The sequence below is a fragment of the Primulina huaijiensis genome, chromosome 3 (genome assembly GCF_012295235.1).
Source record: "Primulina huaijiensis isolate GDHJ02 chromosome 3, ASM1229523v2, whole genome shotgun sequence".
Classification (NCBI taxonomy): domain Eukaryota; kingdom Viridiplantae; phylum Streptophyta; class Magnoliopsida; order Lamiales; family Gesneriaceae; genus Primulina; species Primulina huaijiensis.
This window is the reverse complement of record NC_133308.1, coordinates 484906-499361: the sequence shown is the minus strand read 5'-3', so window position 1 is coordinate 499361 and position 14456 is coordinate 484906. Positions and strand designations below refer to the sequence as shown.

General features: G+C 34.4%; 2 protein-coding genes across 2 annotated transcripts; both read left to right on the top strand.

Moving 5' to 3' along the window:
* Positions 1–2227: 2227 nt before the first annotated feature.
* LOC140972764 (probable carboxylesterase 8) lies at positions 2228–3841 on the top strand. Its single transcript, XM_073435173.1, has one exon. It carries the CDS (start codon positions 2740–2742, stop codon positions 3724–3726), a length of 987 nt encoding a protein of 328 aa, XP_073291274.1. The 5' UTR covers positions 2228–2739; the 3' UTR covers positions 3727–3841.
* A 1643-nt stretch (positions 3842–5484) lies between these two features.
* LOC140972763 (glyoxylate/hydroxypyruvate reductase HPR3-like) lies at positions 5485–7322 on the top strand. Its single transcript, XM_073435172.1, has 3 exons — positions 5485–6014; positions 6237–6781; positions 7023–7322. The coding sequence occupies exons 1-2, from the start codon at positions 5556–5558 to the stop codon at positions 6756–6758; spliced, it is 981 nt and encodes a 326-aa protein (XP_073291273.1). The 5' UTR covers positions 5485–5555; the 3' UTR covers positions 6759–6781; positions 7023–7322.
* Positions 7323–14456: the final 7134 nt, after the last annotated feature.

Sequence of the window (14456 nt, the reverse complement as noted above, 5' to 3'; positions counted from 1 at the left end):
GGTTGGCTGGAAATTGGGAGCTACCGTTGCAGAAAGCGTTTTGCGAAGGTTCTTCCATCTGTTTGAGTTGCGATATAATTATTTCTAACTGATGATAAAAGAATGTTTTGGAGCTTCCCAATGCTTTCGTTTTCATGCTTCTTTTCACAATCCATGCGCAGAATGCACTGTTTTTTGTTGATCGGACTTGATTTTTTTACAATATATGTGATTTGTTGAGCGGAGAGCGAATCTGGTGCAATGATATATTGACAGTATTTGAGATTTTTTTTCGGGTCTATGTGGACAGGCAGCTGATATTATACTACTCAGCTCACTGAACATGGATGATCTGATAAAAATCTGTGGTGAAATCTTTCCAGAATGGAGATCTTTCCCTGTTTTTGAGCAGGTTAGAATATTTAGATGTCTTTTTTTTAGAACATGCTACCATCACTTGATATGCTTAAAATTAAAGATAGGAACGATCAAGGGACAGTTACTATTCAGGTAAGCACTTTGTAATTCGGATAAAAAATCAGGCAGATGGGTTCTACAAGCAATTATCTGTGTTCATCTATACTTTTATGAAAAAAGATTAACCCGACTAGGTAGATAAATCCACTATATGCTCTTATAAATCTGATATAGGATTGTGGAAAAGGTGTAAATAACTTTACAAGAATGTGTCATGGATTCTGGGTGAACCACTTATATAAAACAGGAAGAAATACGAGTAATTGCTAGCGGAGTCCACTAGACAGTTTCGATTACATAAGCCCACGCATCTCCAGTGTAACAGTCAGATGTTAAAAATGTTGTGTTCTTACCGGGTGGTGGCTCAACTTTTCAGGTGTCATATCATGAATTTAACAAGAGCACCTAGCTGCCCTCGAAGATGAGAAGAAAACCTTGGAAGAAAGAAATAAACTGAAAGAAGATGGAGTTATAAGGAGCACTATGGATGCCCTTGATGACGCGGCCTCTATAGTCGGCTCTGGAGTTGGTTTGGTCGGAACAAGTATTGGTACCAGAGTGGGACTCGTGGGAAGTGGTTTGGGTGCTGGAGCTTGTTGGAAGTGGATTCGGTGCCGTTGGTAGCGGCCTTACAAAAGCTGGAAAATTCATGGGCCGGACTATTGGCGGGTCTAAGAGAAGTGGATCCTCATCCACCACGCCCTACAGACTTGATTATGTTCTTGAATCTAGTAAGTTTTACGGATTTAATCTGTCATTAGTTTGCAATCTCTGCATGAAACTCGTTCTGATTAGTTTCATGATTCTTATTTGCTTTTCTCGTATGCGATGAAGCATCTGCTCGTTCTTTAGTCCCTTTTTTCGATATGGAAAGTTTGAAGATCAATGAGAAATTTATCAGTTATGTTTTTTAATTACTCTATGTGCTTTATTCAGAAACGTTGCCCAATTCTCTCCTCGTCTTTTTTCTAAACAAAAGGAGAGAGGTATATTCCAATCTATCTTAGTTAGCAACCTAACTTCGGAATATCAATATCATCATAAAAATAAAATCACATTGACTTTTTCCGTAACATTCTCCGAAATCTTTAGCACAACCAAAACAAAATGTTTTAAAGTTCCAATTCCTTGTACATCAATTGCCAACTTCTAGTGAGATCAGCAATAAGTAGCCAATATTCACATCTTGATGTAACTTGTTTAAAATTTTATAAGATATCAATGTATCTGAGTATTGGTTAATATACTTAATATATTATTAGACTCTCCGTCTTATATTAGTATTACAGCATGATATACTTAATTCGGACATACTAGATATAAATGTTGAAAAGTAATGAAAAAATTGGGCCGATTGCTGCCAATCACCTCGCTGGACCAGTCGCTTCTCTATATGATGATGATGACCACACGTACAAAGTCTTACCATTGCAACAAATTTTCCCCCTTCAATCTGTCTCCTTTGACTCCAAATTTCAAACAAACAACAATGTCCTCTGAGCAACAGAGTGAGCCGCCACCCACTGCCATCCATGGAAGACGCCAACAAATTTCTCAATCTAGTCCAAAACCCTGACGGTTCATTCACTAGGGCCAATATCCCAGGCGTCCCTCCATCTCCGGACCAGACCCTATACAAAGACATACCTTTGGTTATGTATATGACAATGTACACTTCATATTCTAAAATTATAGATGTGGCCTCACCCTGAAATACGTGCTGTTATATTGAGTCACCTAGATTGATTATTAATCAATTAATGTTCCATGATAATCCATTGTGGGTGACTCGGGATGGACCTGGCACACGTATCAAAGTGTACTGAGAAAAGTTAAGCAATTGGACAAGAGCTTCGGCAACATAAGGTTTTGTGAGGTGTAACTTCTCTGTGAATTGAATGAAATCTCCGGACGTTCTGAAAAAATAAGCATTGACTTGATAACCTAGTGTGGGTCACAAAGTGGTTAGGACTTGGGAAAGTGAGTGGGAGTGCATTTATTTTCCCTCTCTCGCCCTTCAATGCTATTATGCACTGGCCATCAACAAACTTATTTATGGGAATTGGGAGGGGAGGCCCTCTTATTTGATATGGTTGTCTACATCGTTGGATTATGTGGGACAACAAAGTCAACTAGTTATAATAAGGCAGTAAATGCACGAACAGTAGATGGATGAACTCAGTCAACTAGATCCACTGATTAAATTCTCATCAGTCGACACCACACAGCGCACAAAAATCTTCACAGATTCTCTTGGTGCTCCCAATATTCGGGCAAATCACGATGTCCGCCGAGCAACATAGTAGCAATTCACCGATTCCATCCATGGAAAACGCATACGAATTCCTCAATCTCGTCCGGAATCCCGACGGCTCACTCACCAGGCTCAAGCCAATCCCCACCGTCCCTCCATCTCAGGATCAGGCCCTCTACAAAGACATTCCTCTCAACCCAACCAACAACACCTTTATACGACTCTTTCGCCCCTCGGACCTTCCTCCAACATCAAAAATACCCATAGTCATCTACTATCATGGCGGCGGGTTTGTGTTCTTCAGCGCCACATCCACCATCTTTCACGATTCGTGTGCTAAAATGGCGGCTCAGATCCCTGCCCTGATCGCCTCCGTTGAGTACCGTCTCGCGCCGGAACACCGCCTCCCCGCGGCGTACGACGACGCCGTTGAAGCCATCATGTGGGTTAAAAACCAAGCACTAACTGTCCAGAGCAATCCCTGTGACCCTTGGATGAAAGAGTACGCAGATTTTTCTCGGGTTTTCCTGATGGGAAGCAGCGCAGGGGGGAACATGGTGTACCACGCGTGTCTCCGCTCACTGGACCTCGATCTGCAGCCAATGATCAAAATCTTGGGTCTGATCATTAATCAACCCTTTTTCGGTGCCGTGCTGAGGACTGAATCAGAACTCAAATTCAAGGACAATCACGTCATTCCTCTGCACGCATCGGATCTCATATGGTCACTGGCATTACCGGAGAATGCAGATCGAGGGCACGAGTACTGCGATCCGGCAGTGAAAGGGTGCCACGACAGGGATATCGGACGTCTGCCGGTGAGCGTGGTGAGGGGGTACGGAGGAGACCCGTTGATCGATAAACAGAAGGAATTTGCAAAGTTGCTGGAGTCACGCGGCGTGCACGTGATAGGTCAGTGGATTGATGGAGGGCACCATGGCGTGGAGGTGTTTGATCCCAACTTTGCTCAAGCCCTTTACGATGATATCAAAGCTTTTATCTGCTCCCACTCTTAGACTGTTTCGAATGCACTGCTGATTATACATGTATTAGACATTTTTTATGGTCAAACAATAAAGGTTATCTCCAAATGTTTTAGTTGTGTTATTTGCATGATATTGCATTATTTCGTAAATTTTGAGCTAAAATATTTTTGTTTTGAATTCAAATGATTTATCAAACATGAAGTATAACTTGTAGATTAGGTCTTTTGTGAGACAGTCTTACGAATTTTTATTTGTGAGACGGGTCAATCCTATCGATATTCACAATAAAAGTAATACTCTTAGCATAAAAAATAATATTTTTTCATAGATGATCCAAATAAGAGATCGATCTCACAAAATACGACTCATGAGATATTTTCAACAAGTTTTTGTCTAAAACGTTAAATATACTGATTCTCTTATATAGTATCGTTATTTCAGAAACTGATTTTAGGTAAAAATGCAAAATTTAATGGATTTATGGTTGTTTTAGGTTATTTTAGATTGATTGCAATATATATTGTGTTTTGTATAATTTTTTTAAATAATTTGATATATGTTTTTTAGAATAAGGAAATTTTTAGTCACATTTTGAAGTTACGTTACCAATTTTATATATTTCTTATCTATAATTGTTGTAGAAATTGTTTGAACTATTTGGAAATAATTGGACGTAAAAACGATATATAAATATATTAAGAAATTTACTTATACCGTAATACGGCTTTTGCGAACAATATTCTTTTTGTTATTCCCTCTTTCTTCAGTTTTGAAAGCAAGGGCCGTATGTTTTATTTGACTAAAATTAGATTTTCTTGTTTGATTCTTTTTTAAGTTTGACAATATGTATGTCTACGACCCTACATTCTACAAATATACTCATAATAGATACAAGAGAACGATGATGAAATAAATGTATTATTAGAAAAAAATATTTAAAAAAAATGATGTATTTCAAAGACCAAAAAATAGCTACTAAAGTTTTTTTTTTAAAAGTAAAGGATCTTCTACTAAAGAATATATATAATATAAATTATCAAATATTTTTCCCATTAATATCAAATCATATATATTTTATAAATAATAATTTTTACATTATTTACTCTTAAATCAAACGCAATTTTTCCATCTTTTGTCACAATATTACATAATCAACCACAAAAATTCATAGTCCTCGAAAAAAATAATAATAATAATAATAAAAACTAAAAACACAAAACAAATAAAACACTTATAATTATTCTATTGAACTAAATAATGACAGAATATTATACTGAACTATGTATATATATATATATATATATATATATTTTACATGTAAATTTAAAAAAAATTAAAAATAAATTTTAAATGGAAATAACAGGTGCACTAGTATGCTACTGTAATGTAATCATTAGAAGAAAACAAAAAAAATAAAAAACAAAAAACAAAAAAACACATGTGTTTCTTCAGTCCCATGTGCGAAGCAGTGAAGGTAACAGTTTAAGGTAGTGATCAAACATGGACCACATAGGGCCTGCGCACGAAGGAACCTCACATTAGGTGGTTCTCTATTTTTAACTATATATATTTTATCATATTAATTTCTAACATAAAAAAATAATATAAAAATCATTTTAAAGTTTATAAAATTTAATACATTATTAATATTTTCAAACAAATAATATATATCAAAAAAATAATATATACGCACACATTNTATAAATTATGAACATCTGGAATAAAAAGTCGAATATCGTAGTAAATAAAATCAGTTATAAATTTTAATTATTTGACAAAATTAAAGCTCGTGTGATTTATCAAACATTAAAACTTCTCACCTTCGACATAAAAATTAGCGTTCTCTCCCCAGTTATTCCATGGCTGAAGAAGATCAAAAGAACCTCCACCTCCCGGAAGTCATCGTCTTCGGCCCCCCTTCCGTCTTCAAAATTTACTCGCTCCAATTCTCCTCGAAATTCCAGATGCTGAAGCCCTGGGAATCGCCGTTGCCGCTGCCCCAGTACCTGGCTGAGAACGCCCAGAACACGCGAGTCGCCTTATGCTCAGGTATTTGTCCTCTTCCAGCCACCGTCATCGCCCAACTCCCATCTCTCAGCCTTATAGTAAGCACCAGCGCTGGGATGAACCACATCGATCTTACGGAATGCCGCCGCCGCGGTATCGCTATCGCAAACGGGGCAACTGTATTCTCCGTCGACGTTGCGGACCTTGCTGTCGGGTTACTCATCGATGTCTCGAGGAAAATCAGCGCTGGGAATCGATATGTGAGAAATGGGCTTTGGCCTGAACAAGGAATTTACCCTCTTGGATTCAAGGTACACCAAATTTTAGCACTAAAACATTTTTACTGCAGTGCATGTTTTCTGTGTCCTATGTAGGATCCAATTTTAGGAACCTGGCATAGATTTAACACGGGTTAGTATCCATGGCACGATCTACACTGTGTTATCTGCACGATCTACACTGCGTTATCCCGATAAGGGCCTGTAGTTTTTTGCTTGCCGAGTCACTGATTTAATATTGGTGTCTTGTTGTAGTTGGGAGGCAAGAAAGTTGGGATTGTGGGACTCGGGAGCATTGGCTTAGAGGTAGCTAAGAGGCTTGAAGCATTTGGGTGTACACTATTGTACCACTCGAGGAAGAAAAACTCGTCAGTTTCGTATATATTTCATTCTAATATCCTGGAATTGGCAGCTGCATCTGATGTTCTGGTCATATGTTGTCCATTAACTGAGCAGACACGTCATATGATCAACCGGGATGTTTTGTTGGCATTAGGAAAGGAAGGGTTGATCGTTAACATTGCTCGTGGTTCTGTGATAGATGAAAAAGAATTGGTGCGATGTTTGCAGCAAAGGGAAATTGCTGGTGCAGGGCTGGACGTATTTGAAAACGAACCTCGTGTTCCTACAGAGCTTTTTGAACTCGACAATGTTGTATTGTCCCCACATTTTGCCGTGTTCACTGAGGAATCTTTTCGAGATTCATATGAACTCGTTACTGGGAATTTAGAGGCATTCTTCTCCAATAAACCGTTGCTTTCTCCGGCTACATTCTAGTAGAGCTATCATATCTACTAGTGGTATGTTTGAGATATGTTCTTGATCGTTTTACTATTCTTTCCGCTTTGTTCTGTGACTTCAACTGAATGTGTGTGATAGTTTTTTCTTTAGTAAAATCCATGATCCCAAATTCCCGATAGATCTATCGAATTTCGAACTTGGGATTATTGGTGGTATTATAGACCTTGGTTTTCTGAGATTAAAGACAATTTTTTTTTTCCTATATCAAATCCATATCTATATGATTTCGATTCCATTTAGGTACATCCAATGTTGACAAAGGAGTCTTTTAAAGATCTGTACGAACTCATGTCTTGGAATCTAGAGGCCTTCTTCTCGAATAAACCTTTGTGTTCTCTGGTTTCGTTGGAGTAGCATAATACTTTCTTCTTCTCTCGGTAAGTTTGAACTTATTCTTGCTCTGTGCAGCATAATTCTTTCTGCTTCCTATTGTAACTATATTGTCGAGATTGGCGTCTAAAACTTCTTTTCCACCTTGAAAAAAAAATAAGCATGTTTGTACGGAAGTGTTTGTAATCAATAATAAAAATTATTATTGTATTTTGGCTTGAAAAAAATCAATTTGTGATCTAGATTTTGTATTAGCTCTTGCTTAATTTAATTGAAATCTAAAAGCTATGGTTGCATGATGATTATGTTTTTACAAAAGTGATTCTGATCAAAAAATTAATATTAGAATCACTTATTTATCAAATCAGTTTTTCACTTTTATTTCAAATATTTTATTTTTTTTTTCATTTCTTCATAATATATAAATTTAATCGTATATAAAAAAAAAAACATAATTTTTTGCAAGCACTTGACTAGTAACCTGTCTTGAAACAAATGACTATTATAATTAAACAAGAGTGGGCACGTATTTGTTGGATTTGAAGTAATTGTGGGTTTAGTTTTAAGCAAAGTATAATTAAAGAAAAGTATTTATTCATAACGTCTTAAAAAATACTGGTGTAATTAATATATTCCAACTGATTTGGTGCAATTCTTGTTTATTATTATCATGGGATATTCTTGGCTAATAAGGTGGTATCTTTGAATTTTTCGGCGACCCTTCGATTTTTTATTGAAAGTCCTCCAATTTTTTTAATTTTAGAATGCAATTATAATTTAACAGTTTGAAAACTAGTCGAGAAAGAAAATGAATGCAGATTCATAATTTTGGAATTGGTCCAAAGTCCAAAACAACAATCTGGAAAAAAAGAAGAAGAAAGCCCAGATTTATCGAACCCATCTTTACTGGCCCTATTAAATATTCATTAGAAGCCCGACCCGATTGCTATACGATGTAATCCTTGCGTCACCGACATTTCTGAGTAAATGATGCATCTTTTTCGAAAAAGATACTTTTATTTCCATCATCGATATTTTTCGGATGAGTTTCGATTATAGGGTTTGCATGATATATTTTTTTATCCAGTGTTATTTGCATACTATTATGTTATGTTAATGTTCTAAAAAGTGTTGTCCTAGACGTTGGACGGTCGCTCACAGCCTCGATTTTTTAAAAACACATGATGTAATATATATAAAAAATTATTTTTTTAAAAAAAAAATTGATATATTTTTCAATTCAGTTTGTATCATATAAAAAAGAAGAATATATCATTGATTTTGAGTTTAAATATGTATAAAAAAAATTATTGAAAATATATTAGATATTTAAGTAAAACAAAATCAGCTAAGCGGCCGCCTAAGCACTTAGGTAGTAGGCGGTGTGTGGCCGTCCACCTATATGGAACCTTTTTTTCGAACATTGGTTTACACGATACATATCGAAAACAAGCGGTTGTGAGTTTCATTATCATTAAAAAAAAATCAATAACACATTAACACCTACCCTCGAGTTTAATTATGTCATATTCTATTTTATGAATAATTATAAAATAAAAATTGTGTGAAACCTATATTTTTTAAAATTTTAATTAATTGTATGAAATCTACGTATATATATATTTTAAAAACATGGTTTTTTCGTGATCGGGCCATACGAATTGTGGTGGTATGTGCGATTGGTCTTGCAAGATTGATGCATTAAAGATAAAGGGTTTACCTTCAAATTGCATAATGTCTTAGAAGGTTATTTTTTTTTTTATTTATTTTTTTTTATGTAAAGACGTGGATGTTGAAGTGAGAAAAAGTTTGTAAACTTTATAATGACTTAAAAATGAAAAAAGACATGAAAAGAGTTGTATAATCGGTTGAGAAATGCAAGTAGGAGGAAAAGTCACGGATGTTCATTATTTAACTAATGTTGGAATCTCATATTTTGTAGACATTATGCTTCATTCAACAAATGATTGGAAGTTAAAAAATGATTTGAAGTTAAAAAATGATTGGAAGTTAAACGAATTGGTACAGTGAATTGATGTCCCTTTGTTTAAAATACTGCCAAGATTCGACGAAACCATTTATACAAAAATTCTTACCTCAACCATACCTAAGAATGTAGCCTCTGTTTGTTCCCAGAAACTAAGAGTCGTGCAACTGAGGTTGAACTTAGATATCTATATTCTATGATGCATAAATTTTCAAGATTGGGTTCCTTAAAAGTGTTTATATAGGACCCGTGAATAATTTTTTTATTCTCTTTTTACTCGAATTCATAATCTAGTAATGATCTAAAGAAATAGGCAAATGGACACAATATAGGAGGAGAATTTAAGCTTTTCGAAACCGGGGAGCAGAAGAAATCCATGAGAAATTCTCGGTGCACATTCTGCTTTGGGGAAATGACCAATAAAAGTAGATCCAATGGTGGTGGACTGAAAGGGGATGTCTTATGCTATAAAGATAAGCGATTTGGAGCAATGGAAATATGCAAAAATGCAGAATCACATCACATCATGCAGAAGAAGTATACACCTTTGTTAGCTCTTACAAGACCATGTGGTAAAAAAAACGCAGCAAACCGACAGTTCACTTTCCCGGCATACAAACAACAATCAACCAAAATTTCATCAAGAACTGTTCAGAATTAAACATAAATAGTACCGTGGACCATGCACTTGTGTCTGCGTAGTTGCCCCTAACAGGAAGGCAAAGGCAGTGATATTGTTTTGTGGGGAAGCTTGGGAATAGTGCAGGCGATTCCGTTTAGTGAAAAATAATAATCAAATTTCATGCGTTATATTCACTGCAAGTGTTGGTCTTTCTCTCCAAAATATATTATGGTTGCGTTTTGGGGAATTCTTACCACAAATCTACTCAAATAATTTATTCAATCTAAACTAACTTTTTTTAATCAACCCAATGTATTTCAAATCCTACATCGAAACCCATTATATGGGTTCCTTGATTTAATATCACAAAACCAAATTTCCTTGATTTAGTATCAAATATTCTATATTTCAATACACGAGTGATATTATTAATATTGATAGTGCTAATATATATATGTGACAAAAATGAGTCTTTGGATCAACTCTTAGGATTGAATTCAACTCAGTCTAGCTAATTGTGTTGTCAGAAGCATAGATCATCGTTCTTCTCCAGTATAATTCTATGCAATTAAATCAAAATTTCTGGATACTCTTTCGATTAACCTTCATGGAATATACTAGCTACCTACACGTAATTTCCGATGCGTTAAATATTTACGTTATCCAAATATTTTTTTCCTCGGGTTTTGAAGGGCTGACAAGCCGATTTACGACATCATGTCTAATTACATAAAGAAATACGTTCTTTTGGAAAATTTCCCAAGTAATTAAGATAGGTAAAAACTTGTGTGAGACGGTCTTACGGGTCGTATTTTGTGAAACATATATCTTATTTGGATCATCCATGAAAAAGTATTACTTTTTATGCTAAGAGTATTATTTTTTATTGTGAATATCGGTAGGGTTGACCCGTCTCACAGATAAATATTCGTGAGACTTAGGGATGTCAATGGGTCCGGGTTTTACCCAGATCCGCAATGGACCCGCCCCGTCTGGGGTGAGTTTGGGCATACTATGGGTCATGGGGTGGGTCTCGGGTCCAATTTTTGAGACCCGTCTGGGTATGAGGCGAGTCGTGGGTCCTATAATACCCGCCCCATATATGTGAATATAAATTGATGTACTCGCGAAGATGGTTGTGAGGTGAGGTTGAATGTAAATAAATCACATTTTTATTTTATTATTATACTTTCATTTTAATTTTGATACTGTACTTTCTCTCTTTAAATTTCATTTTTTTACGTTTTTAAATTACAGTTTTATTTTTTCAATGTACTTTATCTCTTTAATTTTGTAAGTAATTCTTCAAGTAATTTAACAACTTGTCCTACCATTCTTGATGAAGAGGAAGATGATCCTGAACAATGTGTCTGAAAGATTGCTTACTCGCTGATTTTACATTGATCTGTTTAAGTTCTGTTATGAGTTATTTTTGGGGATATCAAAATTTTTTTTGGAGAGCTAGTAACTCTTTTTTTTTTTATGTAATTCATTATGTCGTGAAAATACTTTGTTTGTTATTATTAAGTGTTGTCGAATACATGAATTAGTTTTCTACTGTGTTGTATTTAGAGGCTTGTTTGTTTCATAATTCAGTCATGCGATAAGAAGATTACAGTTTTTATTTAAAAAAATATGGGTCTCATGGGTCTCGCGGGTCTACCCGGCCCCATTTCGTATTCGGGGTGGGGTGAGTCCGAAGAATATTTAACTGGGGTGGGGCGGGTAATGGGTCAAAGTTTTCTTCATGGGGCGGGTCTTGGGTTTAGCCATACCCGCCCCATTGACATCTCTAGTGAGACTGTCTCACAAGATACTTACCCATTAAGATAATTGATCACGAAACATGATATCTAGTTGTATCACACGAAAGTGTAGTCGTTTCGATGAAAAATATAAATGTAAATATTAGTGCATAAATTTTTAGTGTGTGGTTCGTGCATATACAAAAGGCGGAATATCAGGACATCCTTTGCATCAGCTCACAATTATTATAATTAAGCACGATGAGACTGCACCAAAATTTTCTAGCATTCGATGTCACATTAAAGCGATTTCGCAACCTCGTCGATCGTCTCTACGACTAGCCAATTTGATAATTTTAGAAATTCGGAATCGTTTTTTTTTTAAATCCGTGTCGATTTCATAGTACCTTCAGGTTTAGGAAAAATCTCATCTACCAAATTTCTTTCGAAAAATTCATAAAAAAAAGTTTTTTAGTTGGCGAATTTGATAAAAATTGAGGTTTTCAGAAATTTCGACTTTAAAAATAAAGGTTAATTTTGATTTTATTAATGGAATATAACCTTCCTTGTTTTGTTCATTTTAATTTCCAAGTTTTGGAGAGAAGTGGATTTCCACTCTTATGCATAAATTAATTATTTTCTTGAGCAGCCGTGGCGAAAATGCTCGCAATTAATATTGTCTCTATAAATAGTAAACATATGTACTGCTAAGTTATTAAAAAATTTATTGGCTTGTAAATATTTAAAAATATATTTGTTTAAATTCAAGTCGAATTCGGTAATTTAATTAAGCCGAATTAATCAACAAAATTCAAGCTAATTTACATATAATTCTATTACTTCTCCAGGCCAAATTTGCCCTCTTCCCTCCCCTAAGCAACGACATTTATTAATATAAAACTATCTGACATTTTAAGACATTTTTAAGGCATTCAAATGGTCCTTATGTTAATAAGTTATCTACACAATGGTGGTCAATTAGATAGTGTTTATCATGAAAATTTGTGGGCGTCAAAGACACGAAATAATGTCAATTATGCGAAATCTGACTTCTACGATCAAACGATGTGGATGTCGATTCGATCGTTAATTATAATAACTCATGAGTAAACAACAAAAAACTAGGAAATTGAATCAAAAAATTGAAGGAAAACTCATGAACAACAACAAATTTAATATTACCATCATGAATTGATTCAACATTTTTACTTCTAGAATTGAAAAAAAAATTGAAAGAATATAAGCTAAAATTGAAGAACACTAGATAAAACTAGAAATTAGCGAACTAATATCAACTAAAATTGAATAAATCATGCGGATCATTTTTGCTTGAGTTGTGTGTGTCTTTTCTTCTGATGATTCTGTCTCTTTTTGTTTGCATTCCTTTAAGCAGTTTGGTCCATATTTCATGATCATCGGTCGTGGATTATGTCTCAACTTCTGTCTTCCACGATCACTTATTCATGGCTCAACTTCCTCGACTTGCAGTGGAGGTCAGTTAGCCCAGTTTTCCGAACTATGGTTTCTTCCACTTTTTCCATGCGTGGTGTTGTACGTGGGGTTGTGACCAATTATGAATCCATGAAATTAGTCAATCCTTCACTTGTTTACCATTCAACCGATGAAGTTAATGGACCATAATTCACTTATTCTTTGTGGGCTCTCCCTTTCATTTTCTTTATGAGCCAAATTTATATATTTAGGGCTATATGTAACATGTGTTCTGATTTGTTTTGTTGAAAAATTCAAGAGAAAATTGCAATTTCGGTCATCATAATTTCAGTCCAAGTCCTATATCTTTTTATTTTTTTGACAACTTTAGTCCATTTTAATCAGGAGTACAAATATATCGTCACACATATTAGCAACATGTCATAAAACATTACTAAAATTGTCAAATAACACAATAGCTAACTAATTAAGACTGGAATTTGACGTCTCTTGTGAGACGGTCTCACGGATTTTTACTCGTGAGATGGGTCAACTCGATCCATAATTATCATAAAAAATAATATTTTTTCATGAGTTGGATTGAGCAAAATATTTGTCTCAAAAAATTGAACTGTGAGACAGTCGTACAAGAGTTTTTTGTGAAATCACAAAGAGACAAATCCATATTACCAAAAATGAAAATTTTCAATTATAATATTTGTAAGTATTTATACATATATTATTAATTATTTTTCGATATAGATATTCAAACATGAACTTTTTTTATATTCATACTTATATTCCATATAAAATGAGATATACATGTATATTTATGGAACATTGACAGCTAATTTTTTTGACCAGCCTTCCTGCATATCCTAGGTGAGTTGGTTTAGCTAGTTTTGATCTTAGTTGTGTTCCAACCTAACATTCCTTTCTATTCAAATTTAATATTACAGAGGGAATTTAATTTATATTCATAATTTTTATTGATCGAATATTTGGATCGACCGTGTATAAATAAATTTATGTAAACCTTTTTTTTTAAAAAAAAAAAATATAGAAACTTCCAAAACCAACTCACATGGTTGAGTTGAGTTTAATCCGCGCTCTTAAAGCACTGTTTGATTCGAATGATGAATTATGAATGATGTATAATTTAAATTTATAATTCTAATTATTTGTAAAAATAAAGTTAAATGAAATAAATATGTGTAATCAATTAGTGCATGTTTTATCATTCGCACCAAACAATACATTTCGATATTGCTCTAAGTGTGTATCCAACAATCTACATTTATTCTTATATGTGGCATCCATGTTTTTTCTATGGATGTCACGTTTCAGAATAAATAAGGATAATTGAATACAACTTATGATAATATCCTAAGAGTAACATCTCATGCCCCAACACAGTTTTACACATTTTGTAATCGAGCATGGATAAGAAGAAATACAAATTGAGATATAATTTTCATTGAACTTAAAAAAAAATACTCTATCCGTCCTAATTATATATGCCGCATTTTTTTAGTTTGTCTAAAATATATAGATGCGTA